This window comes from Syngnathus floridae, chromosome 2 (genome assembly GCF_059516105.1).
Source record: "Syngnathus floridae isolate MCC-2025c chromosome 2, RoL_Sflo_1.0, whole genome shotgun sequence".
Lineage (NCBI taxonomy): Eukaryota > Metazoa > Chordata > Actinopteri > Syngnathiformes > Syngnathidae > Syngnathus > Syngnathus floridae.
Genome location: NC_142414.1, coordinates 16,684,236 through 16,705,251, shown reverse-complemented (window position 1 = coordinate 16,705,251; position 21,016 = coordinate 16,684,236). Strand labels below are relative to the sequence as shown.

At 40.2% G+C, this 21,016-nt stretch overlaps 1 protein-coding gene across 1 annotated transcript in view; it reads right to left on the bottom strand.

Annotated features, from left to right (window-relative positions):
* Positions 1–21,016, bottom strand: part of LOC148402221 (cadherin-4-like) — a 180,542-nt gene that overhangs the window by 17,817 nt on the left and 141,709 nt on the right. Inside the window, exons 8-12 of the mRNA XM_088368508.1 lie at positions 12,978–13,133; positions 10,190–10,334; positions 8,342–8,514; positions 3,839–3,976; positions 207–392 (exon numbers count right to left, since the gene is read on the bottom strand). Coding sequence (XP_088224634.1) covers positions 207–392; positions 3,839–3,976; positions 8,342–8,514; positions 10,190–10,334; positions 12,978–13,133 — 798 coding nt within the window. The remainder of the gene's footprint in view (positions 1–206; positions 393–3,838; positions 3,977–8,341; positions 8,515–10,189; positions 10,335–12,977; positions 13,134–21,016) is intronic.

The window sequence follows — 21,016 nt, the reverse complement described above, 5'->3', positions numbered from 1 at the left end:
TATTGCTACAGTGGTCCTGGCAGCCATTGTGTAAAGGTATGAGCGTGGGAGTTTTTCAAAAGGACTTCCAATCCTTCATTTTGGACAAGGAGGGTCATTCCAAAGGCAAAGACTGCAAGCTGGCCCTCGTAAAGGTTCTGTGTTTGATTACTATTGTTTGATCACAGTAGAGCTAACGTTTAGATAAAGATAAGGGATTGGCTTACCTTTACCACAGTCACCATGCCATCATTGGTTACGGGGTCAGTGCGAATGGTGAAGTGCCCGGACGGATCGCCACTGATGATCCTGTAAATAGCATTCCAGTTGGGGGAATGCGGTTGGTCGGCATCTATCACCGTTAGGTTAGCAACCACGACATCCACCCGGTTCTCAGGAACCTCACCGGAAAACTGCAGGGGAGGGAAATAAATGTTACCTTGAAAAATGTTGCTTCCAAATCAATTTATTTTGACAAATGTCCTTGTGGGCTATGTTGAGCTGCGGCAATTTGTTCAAAACATTTCTGTCTGCCATTTCTCTTAAGTGATGTCCTTTCAGCTTTCCAGGTGGAGTACGTTTAATGACTTTGCTTTTGCTACCGCTGAGCCGCAAACGAACGCTAAACACAATTGCACACTGGAAATGCACATTGTCTGAAAGTTTCCTTCTTTTCTGCACTCCTTGTTCTCATTCATGCACATTTAATGTCCTCTCCCTTTGAAAGTCAGAAAAGAAGAGGAAGTGAAGACAGCCAAGAGGAGCCACCGGTGGAGGGGGGTAGAACATCTGTTTGAGCGTAAATGAGTGGCTTTTAGTTGTCTCCTCGCTGTGCTAACACGTGCTATGTCCTGATAAGCCTGACGACGAGTGAGCTGCTGTCTGTCAGATGTCTGTCACGGTGGGGATTGACCAAAGTTGGGGGATAAAGATGAACGGCAACGCGAAAACTCTGAGGTGATGGTGCATGGTCGACGGGTGATTACGTACTCGCGTTGACTCATCTGGAAGCAACAAGCATGAAGCGTCTCGGCGTCACCATGGGTAACAGACATGGTTGAAGCCACTGAGCCGCTTATGGGAGTGTATGATATCAAACAGCAAAGCCCCAGACCAAACACTCCAACGGGTCGTAATACCCGACACAACCTTTCGCATCTAGCAGCAAACAGCTGACAGCTGGGGCTGGATTAGGGGCCTGTGTCTGAAAAGCTTTTCGGCGACTTGATGACATTCTTAAGACAACACACAGGTCCGGGTGGTCCTTTCCGACTGCTGCTATGAAATAAGGAGCAGCTTGACAGAGAAGCAATTGTGTGTATTCGTGTTTTGGTTCAATGACTCCCAAAATCAAAATTTGGCTTCACCGACTCTGAGTATCCATTTGTTATATCTAAATTAGTGTGACGTCAGCATGATAAAAGATGGGTCGTCAAGTTAACATATATTTTCACTCATAATTCAAAGATTGACAATAACAATTATTCAACAAAGCTTTGCCGCTCAAGGACTAACTGCTTCATTTACAGTAGAAGCAAAATGAGGATTTAATTGATTTATTGTTAGCATATGGAAATTATACTGAAAAATAAGTGAAATGAGTCAAAATTAGCCCAACTGTCAAAGGTAATAAATTGTTTAACACTCAATTTTGCACTCATGCACTGTAAAAAAAAAAAAAAAAAGGTGAGTCAACTTAAAATTTCAAGGCAATAAACTTCAATAAAATTTAAATTTGACAAAATGTTTCAAGTTTTGCTGAGTGGAATTGTGCTCTTGTCCCTTGCATTGTCTCCCTTAACTTAAAAATATAAGTAAAAGCAACTCAGCAGATTGTTTAGGGGCAAACAACTTGCAAAACCACATTGTTGCCTTAAATGTCAATAATTTATTCACTAAAGATGTTCCAACTTAAAGTGATGTTTCAGCACAAAAACAAATATCAGTTTTTTTGCATTGGGATGATAGTGCACTGTCTGCATAAACAAACAAGTAGTTCCCTCACAGCCATACTATTTTTAAATCATTTATTCTCTTCAGGGCTGTGGGGAGCTGAAGTCCACCAAACTTTGGGCAAAAGTTGGGCGATAGGCCAGATTGGTTGGAAATTACCCAGTGTCAAGATATAGATTTCGAAATAGTAACAATGTTCAAAATGGTATTATTTAGAAATATACTGCATTTTTGTTGTGTTATATGAGCTGAACAATTAACATTTTTTACATTAGATGGCAAAAGGTTCAATTAACCTGTGTAATGTATCCACATAACATTTCTTCCCAGATATGCACCGTGATATTTTTCAAACGCGTACCTTGGCTTATTAAAGGTTGGCAAACGATGTTTTGCAAGACCTGTGGCGTTTATAGCAGACACTAAATATTTGCATAATGCTTTGCCTTCTCAACCAAATGACTTTTATGCAAAGCTACCATCCAAAAAGGGCTGATTTACGATTTGATTGGGAGAAATTGCTCTGCTCACTAACCTCGGCTAAATTTGATCATCAGTAACCATGATGGCAATAACTTTGCTGTTTGGCAATGATGGAGATGCACTAAAAGCAAAAGTTAGAGAGTACTAATCTTTTACTGGCCACCGATATCAATGCACCCGTTGTCACAGTAGGCACTTTATGTCGGGACAGGAGGGTTTCCAGACCTGGGCTTCTAATTTACGACCGCCGAGAAAAAAAAAATTGCTCCTGAGATGGAATAATTTGTCATTCACATCACTTTTTTTCCTCTGACCATCTTTTGGAAACCACAACACGGTGGTCCACTCAACTCCCTCATGCTCTCCGTGCATGTTTTATTTTATTTTTAAATTCAGCTACCGTCTTGCCGAACCTTTCCTTTATGTCTGACACATGCTTGCACATTGTTAACAGCCTTGGGGGTTAAATGCTAATGCTACATCCTGAGTGATCACCTCAAAGAGCTGCTTGATTCCGCCAAGCTTATCGCCTTCTAAGCCCAACTGGCCCATTGCTCACTTCTCCGCACATGAGAGACAGACTCGGTCCACTGCAGCAAATCATCTTTGCGTCTTTGACACAACATTTGTAACGTTCAATCAAAATCAACACGTACGATCGGTTACGCTTTCCAGCTCTTGACCAGACATTAGCATAAAGCCCCACTAAATATTGATTTTTGCACAACACAAAAGACAGCATAATAAAGTGAACCACACTTTTTAATAGCCCTAAATCTCTTGTTTTTTATTCATAAATAATTGATGGTTCAGCTGGACTGACACCCAGGCTTCTTCTAATCACCCCTCCCACCCAAAGCCGATATGATATATTACATCACAACACGGACTTTACTTTAGACTTTTCATTTTTAACTTTCATCTTTGTCTAATGTGTTCATTATTCTAAATATCACTATTATGACAACAATCATTAACCATTTTCCAGGCTCCGTGTTTGTAGTGATGAAAATCAATGATATGGATTAGTCATTTCCTTATGTGTGCGCACGTGTGATTTCCTCAGGAAATGAGAAAATAGTACTTGTTCCACTTAATACACTACAATAACTGTCTCCTGACCATCTGCTTGATGCTCCCCGCTGATTTTCAAAACAACAGTCCATGAACACGACGTAACCACTTTGTGATAATTTTTTTGTGTATGCTCTTCGGAAATATTTAATGACATTCATGACGTGTTCTGAAAATGAACTCCAACTGTTATGACATGTTTGCTTATATAAATTATTTGGTTGTTAGTAGGAACATAAAACTTTCAAAAAATAATTTCCATTTAACGTGATTTTCGGATTATAAGGCACACCTAGAAATCCTTGAGTTTGCTTAAAAAGTTGCTTTCAAACAGAAGTCTGCAACTCACCGTTCTGGAGGTCAACATGGGCGGGTTGTCGTTTATGTCGGTGACAGTAATGATGGCGGTGGCCGTGTTGGAGAGACCAAAATTCAGGTTGCCCTCCATGTCTGTGGCTTGAACGATGATCGTATACTGGGACACTTTCTGTGAAGGTGAAAATAAAGGACAACAGTGTGCTTAGTGTTTGAGGTACACAAACAAATTGGCCGTGTTTAAAACTCTCAATGACAGGCTTTTCATCTGACGGTATTGTAACCTCCTAAACTTGGCTTCATGCAATCTGCAAGCTGTCTTCTCACAATATTGTTATCAGAGACATCGCCAAATTCAGTGTCACTGACGGGCAGATGCGGAGAGACGGCTACATCAGACGAAGATTAATAGACGATCTGCGGAGCAATAGAATTAGGAATGATAAATGCTCGTTCACATCTTGAATGACACAATGTCACTTAACTGGAAGATGAAAAATGTGGCTGTTGTAGTTTTGTATGAGAGCTATTTTGTGAACGTCTGCATGTGTAGACCCCCCCGTCTTTCCTACTGTCCCACGGTGCAGTTAATGGGCTGCGGGAAAGATGGAGCCCCACGACCGACTGGATAATGCGTCTTGTCACTGAAATTCCAAATTACATTTCCAGTGTCTCTAACCTGCTAATTACGAAGTAAATATCCCAATTAGGCCATGACGCCACATCAGGAAGGTTAGACAGCTTCTTTCGGGCTTTTGCGTTTGACGCTAGACGAGATGCTGAACTTTCCACACGCACCCTCATTACCTCACATGCATAAACACACCACTCACAAACATGCCCGCACACACATATCTCTTCTTTGCGAGTCTTGTTTAGTGGTGGTGTGTGCTTGATTGTCCCATCAGCCAGCGTACGGCATGTACACAGCACTCACACTAATTAGACAAGGGAGTTATTATGTCGAGCTCCTCTGAACCTCTCAGCATAGCAACAACAGTGCAGCAACCTCAGCCTTCTCTGGAGGACTGCGGTCTATTACTGTCAACATGCTTTTAAAGGTCCAAGGCAGACCATTGGAGACTTTTAGAAGAGATTCAGTGTGGGAGTTTGGAAAGCAGGACGAGACATTTCACAAGGAAGGTACACAGTCGTGGAGGGTAAGAAGCAGTAGGGGATAAAGTTGAAGCAAAGGGTATGGGGATTTCCAAAAATAGAAGCCTGCGTGGTTGTTTTTGTTGCTTTGTTTTTGTTGTTGTTGTTTTTGTAGAGTCTAAAATCCCAAACAACGAATCGGGAGAAAGGGGAAAAAGGAAGCACAGAACGTTTCACGGTTTCAAGGGGCCGAAGTAAGTGGACTGGTGTGTTGTGAAGTTTATGGTTTAAAGATGGGAATTTTTTTTCCCTTGCAGGTCGGGAGAATTCTCATCTGCTCGAAAAAGAAATTGCTGGAGGAGAGAAAACAGGATGTTAATTCATATAGCAACTGAAATATACGTGTATATATGCAACCAAGCACCTGTTAATAAATGAGTTTTCAAAATTACTTCGGTGCACACATTATACGTTCAGCAAAGGCCATTATCGTGAATTTCAAATTTCCAAAGATTTTTTACATCAAATTTTATTAAAGCTTTTATAGAAAATTGTCCTAATCTAAGAAATAACTTGACTGACTTGTATAATGTTCAACACAAAATGGCCAAAGTAGCTAAACTCCAAATAAATGTTCCTTGGCTCTTGTGCGTGAGTCACATTGTCCAGTAATGTTTGCCTTTTTCAACCTTTCAGAGGAAAATGTATACAGCAGAGGTCAAAGCTTACTATGAATGCAATAAATCAAGATGTTTTTTCAATTACTTATGGATTTTTGCAATACAATTTTAGAACACATGAATAGCACAAACCCGCTGTAGCTTGAAGCTTCACAATTTCTTTTGAGACATTCAAGGATTTTTGTTCATGAGTCATGTTCATTTGTCCTCAACCATCTCTTAGAGACACTGAAAATAATAAAAAATTATTTCTCCACAGAGTACGAAAGAAGTTTAATTTTGAAAGTAAAGTGTATTTACTGCTTCTGTCAAAAGCAACCATCTTGGTCATGTAACACAGGAAGCCCACGAGGTAGAAAAACAATTTAGAGGTTCTCTGAATGTTGCAAAGGCTCTAAACCTGATTCAAACGTTTCTCGACATGATGCCTGTCTGTTTCTACGGGTTTCACTTCATGAATGAACTATTTGTACTGTTTGCTTTGATTAAATTGCACTTCAGAAAAGTGTTTGTGTGCTTCTGCGAATACTTGATGCATGATGCGAGAAAAATTCAATTGCTTCAAGTAACTCTGCTCTGAATTCAATTCAACTCATACAAAAAGATGGCAAAAAGATAAAGCTGTGCATCCTCCAAGCAGAACTACTCAATGGGGGTTAGGATGGTGAAACAACAAGTGGATGCAGGAGGTTTGTGGTTACACATTAGGTTATGCAGGCTCTATCAGCGGAGATATTTTCACCCCGTGTTCCGCTCCCATCCTGCTGGACGCATATTACGTTCCGATCTTCAATATCTAAAATTTACCCCAAATCTACTCTCGACTTTAAAGCCGGGGTCTTTCATTTCATCTTCTTTTCCCTCCAGCATCTTCTGGTGTGTCATTTATCAAGTTTAGATGTTGTCATTACATGTTTTTTTTTTCTTGCAGACAGACAGATGTCAAGGGCATTCCTTCTCCACTATTCGCGCTCTATCTTTACCGTACATGCATGAGACACAGACTCGTGAGTGGCCGTCTGTAGCGTGATGTGTCGTTAATAGGTCTGTCAGTGGTGACAGGTAGGGAGGAGGATCTGTCTCACGGCTAAGTCACCGCCACAAGTCTCACAGTCTCAAACACCAAAATAAACATCTTGTCACAACTTTTCATGGCTCCGCAAGCAATTTGACTGGAGAAGAACAGTATTCAGAAAAAAGTGCGGTCAAACTGCATGTGTGGAGTTATAAAATGTGTCTTGACTTTTGGACAGCTTTTGGAATTACTCCATAATGATTTGCAGAAAATATTGTGATGTGTGGCACGGGCCAGGGAAGAATATTACATTTTGGGGTTAATCCACATTTTTAAAGATTTCCTACCTATCACTTTCCTCAGTGTATTCAAAATTATACAGCCACATGTTGTTTAACATCCTGGAGGGGTTTCGATGTAAAAAAAAAAAATGGCATTCATATATCACAAGCTTTTGAAGAAAAATACATAGATTTCCAGGAAGTGAAGTTCATTTGCAATATTTTCAGAACTATAAAATCCACAGTCGTCCATCATCAAATTCCTGTCTGAGTTTCCACAGATGATATTCAAGGCATTTACTACAGTCACCTTCACTTGCTGCTTATTCGTTGCTTCGTTAACCATAGTCCTCAGTTTGTTTTATAAAATTATTGCAGCATAAAATTAATCACTGCATAGGATAGGTCAACAAGGGCCAGTTTAATGGCCACCACAATCACACAAACAGACACACGCACGCCGCACGCACGCACGCACGCACGCACGCACGCACGCACGCACGCACGCACGCACGCACGCACACCCACGCACACCCATACACGCACACACACGGGCACGTGCTGATGACATTTAAATTCACAAGACAAATGTGCCAACCAATTGATAACAAGGACCTCTGTGCAAAAGTGTGAAGTGCAGAAACTGCTGTAGACTATAGAAATGTTTAAATTCCAAGGGTCAGCAATTTGAGCGCATAACAGACTGTGTTTTATGGTAAGTTGCTTACATTCTAAAGATGTGATTGCTTCGGTAACATGAAATTAAAGAAGATACATGGTGCAGAGAAAGTAAACATTTGGCTCGAAAAAAAAAAAAAAAAAAAAAATATATATATATATATATATATATATATATATATATATATATATATATATATATATATATATACACACACATATACATACACATACACACACACACACACACACACACACACACACACACACACACACATCCTCGCCCTTGAATATTTTTAGGCCGAATTTTGGTACCAGTATGGCCCTGATACAGAGTAATTCCTGAATGAGGAATGCAATAATTTCATCATCGTCATCACCATGGTGAAGATTTGAAAATCAAGAATTTACATTTCAATCGCATATTGATTGGCGGATATAAAGAAATCATGTACGAATACTTGAGGTCGAGTCTTTGGTCTGAATACCATCGAGTGACTCTTGTTACCTATATTGACCTTGCAAAAGAAAATTGCAAAGCAATCACTGATTAGGGGCGAGGCAATCAAGTAACTTCTTATTTTGAAGATATGGAACAATGATTAATCAACATTTGAAGAGGTTAAAAAATGTGACTCATTGGGCACTGCAAAAAAAAAAAAAAAAACTTCCTTGGAGTAAACCTACTGTATAAACAATTTATTTTGAGAATGCATTATCACTATATATAAATAAATAAAATAAATAAGAAAAAAAAGAAGTCAACAGTTTTTTGGTAGAATACGTACCTCTCGATCGAGACCAGGCGCCACGGTCACAATATCCCCAGTCTCACTATTGATGGTGAACATATTTGGAATGGGACTGTGCGGTGTCTGGGACAGTATTCGATAGCGCACCATTCCATTGGCCGTCGTGTTGTCATCGGCATCGAAGGCAGACAGGTGCATTACGTAGGTGCCTGATGGAGTCACATAGAATTGTGTGACTGAATATACAGTGGGGAACAATGTGAAAAAACAATTGCAGTTATCGTAAATGATTGATGAACTGTACATAGGTGTGAATGTGAGAGCGACCGGGGCATGTTGTGGATGACCTTTCGGCAAAGGTCAGCATTGAGATACCAGAAATGGACAATGAATGAATGATTATAATTACCAAGGTTTTTGTTACTGATCCTATCTGAGCCGAATTCCAATGAGGGAGTTTTTGTTTCTTTGTTTTTATTATGTCTCACACACAAAAGACAACATTAAGAAAAAAGAAAAATCACCACGCGCACAGAACCTTAAAAATAACGAGTTGAAAATGTTTTATGCTTGTGTGGCAGTTAAAATGAATTTATTTTTTGCTTGAAATTAGTAATCAAGGTTCATCATCTTCAAGGGTGATATTTTCACTTTCAGACAACTTAAATTGTGAATTATAAAAGGTAAATTATGAATGCAAATTTCGGAGACAATGCCTTGTACATTGAATTAAATTGCCAGAAATGGGAAGGAATTCTGACGGTTACATTTTTTAAAATTTAAATGGGTCGAAGGGTAAAATTTCACTGTAGAGAACAAGCAAGTGCAGTGTGACACCTTGAACTGTAAATGTTTACAGGTCACCTTTCAATGTTGAGGAAAGTTGTCAAGTGAATGAACGTTAGTTTATTTTACCTAAAATTATTCAGTGGGGAAAAAATAGTTTGTTTATCTTCCACGACAATTCTGACATACTGTAACCATGGAGGATTACTCCGCACCACTCAATCTCCATTTCTGCCTGCTTCTCCCATAGCCAGTTGTAATTGACAGTGATAGTGATATCACAGTAGTGACGGCCCCTGTCCGAGGATAATTGCAACCACAGCTCCTATTTCAAACTTCATTACATTTCAAAGCAACAATTTGTAAATGACGGGGCCAGAGGGAGGCCTCACAGCAAGAAGTAGAAGAGGTGAGTGAAGGATGAAGAAGGAAAAAAAAATGGATGGGCCCCTGCTCAATTTGGTTTAATGTTGAGGGACAATCAGTCCTTCACCCTACGTTTTTCTTGTGAAGATAAAGCGATAGATGGAAAGGAGATGAAGAATGCGTCACACATCGGCGAGGTAATTACATTAAGCCGCACTCTTAAGGGGTTTAACACAAGCCCTTTGTGCGGGCGTCCTAAGCCGTGCCTGACAGGATTAAGTCCCTGTAATGACTCTTTAATTTGCAAACTAATTCAAGTCTGTAATTGGCCTTCCACCGAAACCACTGGAGCACAAAAAAATTCTAAAATTCTGTGTTTCATGATTATTGTTTCATTGAATGGCGCACACACCGCATAGCTGCACAGCAGAGACGGAAACCAAGAGAGTGAGAGGAAGAGAGCAATGAGCCTGCTTATATAGCACAATGTCTGTTCATCTATTTTTTATACTGCTTGTCCTCATTAGGGTCACGAGTGAACTAGCGCCTATCCCAGCTGACTTTGAAGCGAGGCGTGCACTGAAGACAGCCAATCACATGGCACACAGACAAACTGAAGAGTCTTCAGTGCATTTATGTGTTTTGGAATCCGAGAGGAAGAAATTGTCAGCAGCAAACATTCTTCAGTATGGATATCATGCTTCGATTGACTGTTTGATGCCATACTGGTACCTGGTTTTGAGCCTTCATCCACGGAGCCATTGTAGACTTGGTTCTTGAACTCCGGTCTGTTGTCGTTCATGTCGATGACAAAGATATACAGATCGATGGGGTTCTCCACCTTGTTTCCGTTCATGTCCACAGCATGTGCTCGGAGCTAGAAGACAAAGTTTCAATCATGACCGATGATTGCTGATGCAGGGAGTTACTTGTGCCGAGGATCTATGGCACAAGTGTCAAACTAAAGGCCAGTGGGCCAGATGCGGCCCACCACATCATTTTATGTGGCCCGCAAAGGCAAATCATGTGTTTTTTTTTTTTGTTAAAATATTAAAACTGTAAATTGTCTTCACTTGAAATAACAGTGAGATGTTAAAACGATTTTTTTTGTTTACAATCGCACATTCAAAATAAATTAGAACATTGTTGAACTGGATTCTGTTGTGTGTATCCATCCATTTCTATTTAAGTCATTAATGGCCTCACGAGGGAAACCATAACTAAGATGTTGATCGCAACAAAAATAAGTTTGACACCCCTGCTCTATGATATGTTGTCTACTGACTTCATATCTAAAAGTTGTTGTTATCTCAGTAGAAAGTATAACAAGACTGTCTTCTTTTGGAAGCCGTGTCTACAACTGTAAGTCTGAGTCAGGATCACATTTAAGGCTAACAGTGCTCTGCCTGTTTGCATCTTGGAATAACAAACACAGTTGGCTCATCACAAATTCCCCTCAGCTGTGCTTGGATCAGGGAAGTGGATTTCGCCAGTAATCAAAACATGCTATACTTTTTTGACAGTTTTGCTTTCTCTGAAATCGAGTGAAAAAAATGAATGTTAAGGATAGCAACGTGAGTAGATAGCTGAATAATCAGGTGAACACTGGGATCGGAGGATTTCCCCCGCCCCGCATGATAGGTGAAGGTCTACTTGTTTGTATCTCCAGGCATGACTTATTCAGTGATATTCCAGTCTGCTGGAAACAATGTTGAGTTGATACCATGCAATGTGATTTTTTTTTTCCTTTTATACTGCCGAATAAAAGTGCCTTATCCATTCTTTAAAAATGCCAGAAATCAAAAAATCAGTTCAGAAATCAAAACGTCAGCGCAGCACACGAGGGCTCTCCCTCGTATGCAGCAAGGTGGAATCATCAAACGGGAGGTAAAACTCGGGGAATGAAAGATACAACACCAGCGAAGGCTGAGGGGAAGAAGGAATAAAATCGGTGAAATCACTTTTAATTACGCTGTCGTGTATGGAGAATTGAGGTACTCTTTCATCTGAACTTGGCTGATGGGGAATATGCTTTTTGGCTACGACAGAAACATGAGAGTCAGATAAGTGAATTTGCCTGAAGGCTCATCGCAGCAGAATATAGAATTAGAGGCATCCGCAGCAGGATTCTTCTACTATAAGAGATGATCGTCTCCAGTAGGGCCCGTCCTCTCTTCGTCACCATTTGCTTCTATTCTCCACCTCCTCTGAAATTGCATCTCCAGGTCTCCCGGAGGTTAATTTAACTTTACCCTCTTCCCTACATTGTCTGATCCGTCCATGCACTGCCATTCCATCTCGGCGGCTGAGAGCCAGGTCCTTTATCTCTGACCACTCTCCTCCCACCAGCCCACATGCGAGCGCACTCTTAATCCAATAGTAGGGAGAGTTGGAGATTGCAATTATTTTTGAAGTCAAGCCTAAAATTTTCTTTGTGATAATGTTCTGTGCAGCCCGACTAGTCAAAACACAGTGTTCTGATTAATGTTTAATTTGTGACTGCACAATTAAACAGACAAAATTCAACTTCTTTTTTTTAATTCATCTCAGGGGCACCCATTTTGCCACTTGCTATCAACTGAAATAGACATCACAGTTGCCAGGTCTCAGGTCACAACCAATCACGGCTCACCAGTTTTCTGAAGATGAGCCATGATTGGTTATGAGCTGTCATTTTCTGTCAACAGCAAGTGGCAATTCTTACGTGGATGAAATTGGGTGAATTTTATTGCATAACTGATAATCCACAAACGCAATATGTATCAGAATGCTGTGCTTAGACAATTTGGCGCACATACAACATTTTTTTTAGGTTAACTTCTCTTTTAAAGAAGGGTAAATCTAATTCTGGATACACATTAAAGTTGTCATCATGACGCACATGAGGAGAAAAAGCAGAATGGACAGTGTCCTGTATTTGGAGACATTGTGATAGATATAACTACAACAAAAAATTCTTAAGAATGTATGCGGTGGCATGGTTTTAATCTGTTTTTTAACAAAATACATAAGATTTCTTTTCCCCATCTTTTAAATGAAATTTTGTTAAACAAATCAACTACAGTCAATCAGTTTTTTGACCGTACTAAATATGTGTAACTTGTAGAACTGAAGCTCTTTCAGCAACTAGTGTAAGAAGTCAACACAAGATAAAAATACACAGATCTTTATTGTGTCTCACTATGCAGTCATCGTTCACAACACCCGCTTTCTCAACAACCAAAAAGGGAGTCTCTGCCTCAGCAAATCAAGCTCATTGATTGGAGCTTCTTTTGGGAATCATTTCTAATTAAATAGGTCAGGGCTGCTTGGTTAATGAATCTATAATATGGATGTGATTTACATACTACATGAGAGATAACATTAATTTTGATACCTGAAACATAAAAGCCAATGCATCTGTGTTTAACCACATGAATCGATTACTATTTTATGATGGTACGATGTAGCTGGGTTCAAATCCTGACAAATATTTATCAGACTGTTGAGTGTGTGCTTGTGTGTGATTAGATGGACTCACATGATATGACGACCGATGTTCTCTATCCAGAGGTTTGGTGACAAACATTTTTCCAAGCACAGGGTCGATGTTGAAGACCTCATTAGGTGGCTGATCAGCTCCCACCCCAGTGATGCTGTATCGAATGGAGATATCTTGATCCTGGTCGGAACGAATCTGTGACATCACAAGCAAAAAGAATAATACATAATAAATAACATTTAGAGAGAAAATTACAACACATGCGGTTACCACTTCTTTTGGTGCGAAATGCGCAATTTTGTGAGGTGTTTATTATTCAAAGGCAAGCTTGTGATCTAGTGCCTCGAAGTTTCATATGTCTGTCCTTGCACTTTGATCTTGGCAACTTCATATTGGATATTATTCACAGAAAGCACTCGCGGGAAAAAAACACTGTTATGTTGACGTGCACACATATTTATCACAAAGTAGCATTTCAAGTCATCGCATGCTCAAGGACTCTATTAGTACTGCTGCAGGGATCAATCTGTTTGCAACAAAAAAATTATTTCAATATTTTGAAAGAAAAAGAAGAAATCAGCATATATTTACTGTTAATTTCAGACTACATGGTACCATACTGGGAAAAATATTAGATGGACAAGGATGGCAGGAAAACGACAGAAGCGTGGAATTGCCAATGTGAAAAACATTTTTGACTGGGCTGCAACGTCGTGGTGAAGCCCATCGTAAAATGTAGGCTAAATGCTAAAAACAAAACTGAGATTAGATGTTGACGGCATGGTTGAGAATATATTGTAAAATCCCTTGTGATAATGTAGATAGAAGGCAGAAACATGGAAAGTAAAATAACAGTTGTGAACATATCAATGTAGAAGAGAGTATAGATTGTTACATACAGGTAAGTGCAGCGGGCTTGTGATCACACAAGTACAGAAAACCGGTGAGCCTTTTTCTCAAATCAATAACACACTTCAGAGAAGACGTTGAAGTTGTCTTTCATCACAAGAGCAACCAATTTAGCCTCTTGTCTGCCATACCGGGAACGCCATGCCGTTGCCCAGAAGGAGCCCGAGCAACTAATAAGGCCATGGGAAGGATGTTTCCGTACAAGACAGGTGTCATCCTGCTTCTCCACGCTGGTGCAAAAAATACCTGTCACCATCACAGACACTGCCTATCATCTTCTCATCGCCAGCAACTCGAGCTGTGCCTCCGATCAACCCAAGGTGAAATATCAGCACGGTGCAGAAGGAGACGATAAGGAGCTGTCACAATATCCCGTCGGTGCTAATTGTGCCGGTGTGTATGGGCTGTTTTCTGCACCCTTGATAATTGACAAACAGGCTAGTGGCAGTTCAGTCCTGAAATGTGCACCCTCCTCACTTACTGTAGACAGATTGATTGTTAGAGAGATACTTAATTCATCCTCAAGGGTAATTCAATCCACCAGGAGACAAAGAACAGGCCAGAGAGCCAACTCCAGCTTCCTTGCGAGTCCCATTTGAAGATAAAAGCAATTATCGCACTTCCATACGTTTAAAGGCTTGTGGCTCAACCCCTGTTTCTCCTCCCCTCGCCTTGTCTCGACACTTCTCTCCCCGCCCTCCTTCCCGACTCTTTACTCTGGCTCAGTGGTCCTCCGCCCATTTTGTCTGATCTCTCCCCTATGCTGTGCTCTCTCATCACTTTCACTTGCTTTGCTTCAGGTCTCTGTGAGAACAGACAGCATGCATGAAAAATGAAATTACTTCAGTCCATTAGCTTCGGCAGTACAGAATAAATTTTGCCCAGATAGGAGGTGATGGCAGTCCTGAATTCCATTGGGGGTTTTCCTGTTCCTTTTGATTTTACTCTTATTTTCAAGCACTCTTGTTTGGGGTCGGGATTGCAACATGTTCCATTGTTGTTGTTTTTTTTTTTTTTTTACACAGGGCCATCAAAATATTTCTTTCGCCCATGTCCTTTGCATGCTACTGTGTTCAAATAATAAACGTCAAAGCAAGTTAGTTGTAGCACCTTATCAGTCATCTCTGAAAATTGCAGCTAGCGGGACATCATTTCAATTCATTATCTCATTTTGGGTTGTGTGGGAAATATCTAGACACTCAATTCAACGTCTCTGTGGGAAAGATGCCCTCAGTCAATTATCATTAGCAGTTCATATAACGGATGGATGGATAATTCCTCAATTATATGTGTGTTGTCCATCCATTTGGCATCCCAAAGGCACGGTGGGTGTTCGGATTTCACACATTTAGCCAAAACACAAAGCTGACATTTCTTGAACATTTCATGGCTAATTATTCTCAAATAATGATATTAATGCAAACAATTATTTTATTGCTCTTATGTAATCAAGTACTGGAAGAAACAGCACCGTCAATCGGCATTAGATAGCAGACAGACTGAGGAATGAAAAGACAACAAAGCAAAGGCGGGCACACCGTTTTGTTATGACGAGGCCGATCGGCTGTTGCGGTCTAGTTTTGGAGAATGACACCAGAGCCAATCTGGTGTTTGGTGAGACAATCTGTCACTCGCAGACAACAAAATCATACGCAGCTGAAATTCAGACCTCACACGGCTCTAAAACGCAACACTACTACAAAATATGAATCCCGACAGGAACAAACAGATGAATATGTTTTCCTCAACGGGATGTTAAAGCCTGACAGACACATGAAATACGCGACAGATATTGGACAACAAGTCACAGGAGGGCTGCCCTGCTCTCAAGTGTGCCCTTCACAAGAAGCAATGTTTGGAGAGGATTTATTTAATACAGCATAGAAACATTATTGGACAGATTTTATATATAGTGTGTATTGCCATCCACTATATTTTCAGCCAAAGGGAGGATTATAGACTCCAGTAACAGACAATTCAGTGCAAATTGGTATATTTCCAAGAAGAATGATTTAATGTACTCACATTTTTTGAATCTAAAATGGTTTTCTGATTCAAATAAATTTTCATTACACGCTTTCCCATTTGTTGCTACTCTTAATGGGAAGATTGTTGAAGCTTGCGCAAAAAAAAGAGTCACAATTCAATATCCTCACTATTTTTACCTCAGTGCTTTTGTGAACAAAGATTAACAAATGGTGACACAGACCAGGACTTTAATTACCTCGGTGCTTTCGTCTTATTCCGAACAATACATTTTTAGATTTAAAGCGGGAAATAAAAAAGAGAATAATAAAGATGCGTTCCGATTTATCGAGTCGCTTGGATAAGAGGGTACGCTCAATGTGCCTTTGTGCCAGTCGAATAATAGCTTGAGGCGATGCATGGGACTATATTAAAAGCCCATCTTTCGCATTAGTCGGAATAACATGGAGACATGGAAGTTAAGCAGTCGATGACTTTTCCCGTTATTGCTGCATGAAAGTCGCCTGGTCTGTAATAGTGCAGGCTTACGGCAAATTAGAGGTGCTACTCTCCCCGGAGGTAACAATGTAATGACTCTCCCTTCTCCCGGGCACAGAAAATCAAAATAAAGCAGCAATTGTAGAGGCACACAAAGAGCGGCCCCGCCCTCGTGCTGTGGCGTTTCAGGGTTGGTGTCACGGCTTTCTATCCTCTGCCTGTTTCATTAGGGGATTTGATTAAATTGTGAAACAGGGGAATGTGATGGATGTATGAATAACTTCCCAAGTTGCTCCCAGAGGCTTGGACAAGGACAGAATCAAGGACCCCTTGGTACTCACGCTTCCTTCCCAGCAAACCCAATCTGGGTAATTAGAATAAAGAGCGTCAGGGACTTCAAGGATAGAAGGAGGCTTCTATTGTTAAAGCCACATGCACAAGCACTGTGCACCTGTTTATGCAGAATACAAGCATCCATGCACACCACACAGTGGCACAGAAATGTAGACATCCTGTTAAGTAGCTAATGGTAGAAATATTTCCACGCTTTTTCTGTGCTGTTATTGTTCCCGCATTACACCGCGCACATTGGGCTCCACAAAAATAAGTGCAGCATGTTTAAGGCAGAGCTAGGCTTCAGGAGGAAGACTTTCTTACTTCAGCTAGGTGTCAAACTCATTTTTGCCGCATCATATTATAGTTTCTTTCTGAGGGCCATTATAACTGTCAACCTAAATAAATGTATATATGTCTCATATTATATACAGGCTACACAACAAACTGATAGTTTTGAAATCAGAGACGACTAAAAATTTTTTAAAAGGATGAATGGTAATAAAAAACAGCAACATCTCTATTTTTTAAAAGTGGACTATTTGCTTATTATTGTATTGACACAAAGTTGATGCACAATTTGTCTACACGAGCCAAATATAATTGCACTGCGGGCCAAATTTGGCCTGTGGGCCAGAGTTTGACACCACATCTGGGCAAATCATCTGTTATTAAAAACATTTAGGGCAATGGGCAAAGGAAACAAATTAAAGGGACATCCAAGGGCATAGTACGTGTGAAAGCAGAGTGGTATCGAGGTAAGGTGTTTTATCAGAGCAGTTGGTACGCTCGATGTTGACCGGAAGCGTGACAAAATGCGGCTGCTCGCTCCCTGCCAAATTGAAGCGATGCGGCACTTCATTGCTATCTCTCATTAACACGGGCACACATGCTCGCACTGAGGGCCAATCTGCTAACCCGTGCGCACACACACACCACACACACTTACTGTACATACACTCTCTCTAAGCAGCACAGCCTCTTGGCGAGTCAAAATATTTCCGAGGGATGTTCTGGCCCCCACTCAAGCAGGCTTGCATAGGATTCTGCTTGGCAAACTCCACCTCAGCAAGGGTCCAGCTGTCATCTTGACAAATGAAACTTGGAAGAGCAAAGAGGTGCGCGTGTTTGTGCCAGTCATGCTCGTGCGTTTGCCGAGGAGTCACGGCAATGCATATTTGTCAGATCAAAAAGCGCTGGATCATGTACACGACATGCAGATTGCTGTTCGACACCATACAGGTACATTGATTGAGACACACTAAAACTGGCAGAGGTCACTTCAGACAGAGTTCTCTTTAAAGCTAAGAGGACATAAATTATGTTTAGCAACTAGTTGAAACCACCTTAGAAAAAAAAAAGCCGCGCTGAACCATAACATTGTCTCTCATGGGCCACAATGTCACGCATGGTGAAAGGAGCCATGCATCATTCCGTTTTTATGAACAATGTGGGACATAAAAGCTTTATAGGGTGTTACAGGAAACAATCTTTTTCTTTTTTTCCCCTAGAAATGAAGAGCAGATAAAAATGTAAAAAGCTCAAGGGAGTACTGGGCAGATACCCTTAAAGTTAAAGGACAAGTTATAAAATACTGGCAAATTTTTATCTGGCGCTTTACTGTTTATCTTTTGAGACTCGGGCATAATGTCTTTACCATATGGGAATGCCGCTATTTCTTTGTACTGCAAAAAATGTCCATGTCCGTGTGTTGGCAGGTAAAGAAACTCACCACAATGGAGAGCATTATACTTGCATGAGGAAACTTAGATCGACAAAAATAATGTGACCGTGTTATTACGGTACATGCTTCAGTTTTGCTTTTTCTGATATTCTAGCACGAAGAAAGAAAGACAAAAAACAGGAGCATGTTAAAGCAACGAAAGGTGGTTGTTTGACCTTGCACTAATACCAACCTCGCGTTGATGGCTTCTATAAAGACAGAAGTGCTGCCTGCTCGCCACCCACCTAATAACAGTGGACAAGACAGCACTACTGTAGTAATTCTCGCCTCCCTGCTAACATGTGCTGTTGTGTGCTTATACAACCAACTCACTAAAAATGATGATATTTATTTGACGACACGAATTGAAATGGTAATGATGCTGATCTTAAAGGTTCTTTTGTCTTCTGTCGCTCCCATTATCTCTCAGTTTGATGTCTCAGACAGACAGAGAGGATGGATGGATGGATCAGATAGATAGATAGATAGATAGATAGATAGATAGATAGATAGATAGATAGATAGATAGATAGATAGATAGATAGATAGATAGATAGATAGATAGATAGATAGATAGATAGATAGATAGATAGATAGATAGATAGATAGATAGATAGATAGATAGATAGATAGATAGATAGGAGTGGTAGATAGTCAGAAGTGGTAGTTAAAGTTGGTTATTAATACACAGGATACTGACAAACCCAAACACACACACACACGCACACGCACGCACGCACGCACGCACGCACGCACGCACGCACGCACGCACGCACGCACGCACGCACGCACGCACGCACGCACACACACACACACACACACACACACACACACACACACACACTCACACACACACACAAGTTATGCCACTATCACGCCCTCATGTTTTGAATATCTTCCCACCAGTTCGATGCCCATTATTTTTTTTTATTTCTTTTGCGGAATGTAGATTTCTTTGGCTCTCCTTCATTCTGTCGATCCTTGAGGTCGCTGAGGCCGATTTCAGAGGGGAACCACACACAGGCTGTTTGTTAAGCTGTTATTTATCTCCTTCATAAAGTCCTCTTCATCTCCTATTAAACAGCCCAGAACTGTTGCCCTTGACTCTCACATAACTCTTATGTCTTTTGCTAAGAGATGATTTACTATTTAATTTCACACCGACTCAACCCGGGAGGGAGCCTGCCTTCTGCTGCCTGATGTCATATCAGAGGAGAATGTGTTTTCCGAGGGACTTTAGGCAAAATATGCGTGTTTGCGCACCATCAGAGTGCACATGAATAAGTGGGTGGGCTGATGTAGGTCTTTTTTTGTTGTTTATTTTGACTTTTGGTAGAAGCTCAAGGCTTAGTTTTACGCCACAAACATAGCTGAAAAATGTTCTCTCTGTGAAATGAAATAAACCAAAGCTAAATGTGCCTTATGCAAATGTTAACAGCAGCTTCACTGCTCTTATTTTGAAATATTCATATATTAAAACACTGTGATTATATACAGAACTCATTTAATAGGAATCTTTGTCTAAGGAAGTTAATCCATGTCAACCAAGTGGTGACATTAATTATTGTGGGAAAGTGAAGAACTTGGCATGTTTCTGCTAAGCTCAGTTATCAATTGTTAAACTGAATAATTTTTGGAGTTGATCCATTTGGCATAAGAAAAAAAAAAACAGATTTGGTGGAAAATCTTCAGAGGGATACTAATAAACAGACTGGAAATAAAACCTAAGCTCGTAATTCAATTGTTTTTGGTATGTTTGTTGCCTTAGCAAAACATTACAGTGATGTCGCAATACTTCTGGACCACCACGAACAAGAGTCAGACGTGGCGATCTCAGAATACAAAGCGGCTTGAATGCATCATCCCATCAGAATGACACGGCACTTTATTGTATTCCAAAGTCCGTAATTCTCAATTAATCTTCTTTTGACTTTGAGAGATTTAAATTTATATATTTAATGAGGATACAGTCTCCAAATTTCACACGTCATTGTTGATTATTTTGTCAAATAATAACAACAACACAAAAAGCTAACTCAAGATAGAGTAACCCAGAATTATTAAATTTAAAGGTAAGCAAATATATATATCTGTGATTAAAAGTTAAATTTAAACAAATGTGCCTTGGCTGTGATACATTCCACTTCTTCCATACGAGCTCTTCTTTCTAGGTTCAATGAATAAAATTTATCCCACCCTAAAACCTCCAAAAGCAATACTAAGGTCATTTTTCTGTCTCCAGAAAATGAATGATTTACATTCAAAAATACCTCTTTGTGTAAGATATTAATGTGTCCTAGTGCGCTCACCTCCTCTCTAATAGTGTCACGCTATTCAAAAGATGGTCAAATGGTTTTCATGGTCAAATGTTTCATTCATGAGCAGACACGTCAAACATGACGGAAAGGAACGTGTTCCTCCGACACAAAGGCTCCATTAGCCGATGTAACAATGTAAAGCACTCACATCTTTCTTCGTTGATGTCCTTATGCCATCACAAACTCATGGCTGGTTATCAACTTTCATGTCAAAACAGACTTTTTTTTTTAATTGAGTGAGATTGTTTGTGACTTTTGTTCATATAAGGTTGAATGCGTAGCTTCCATTTGACAAAAATAATCTTTTTAGTAAATTATTTTTGTGTGCCAAA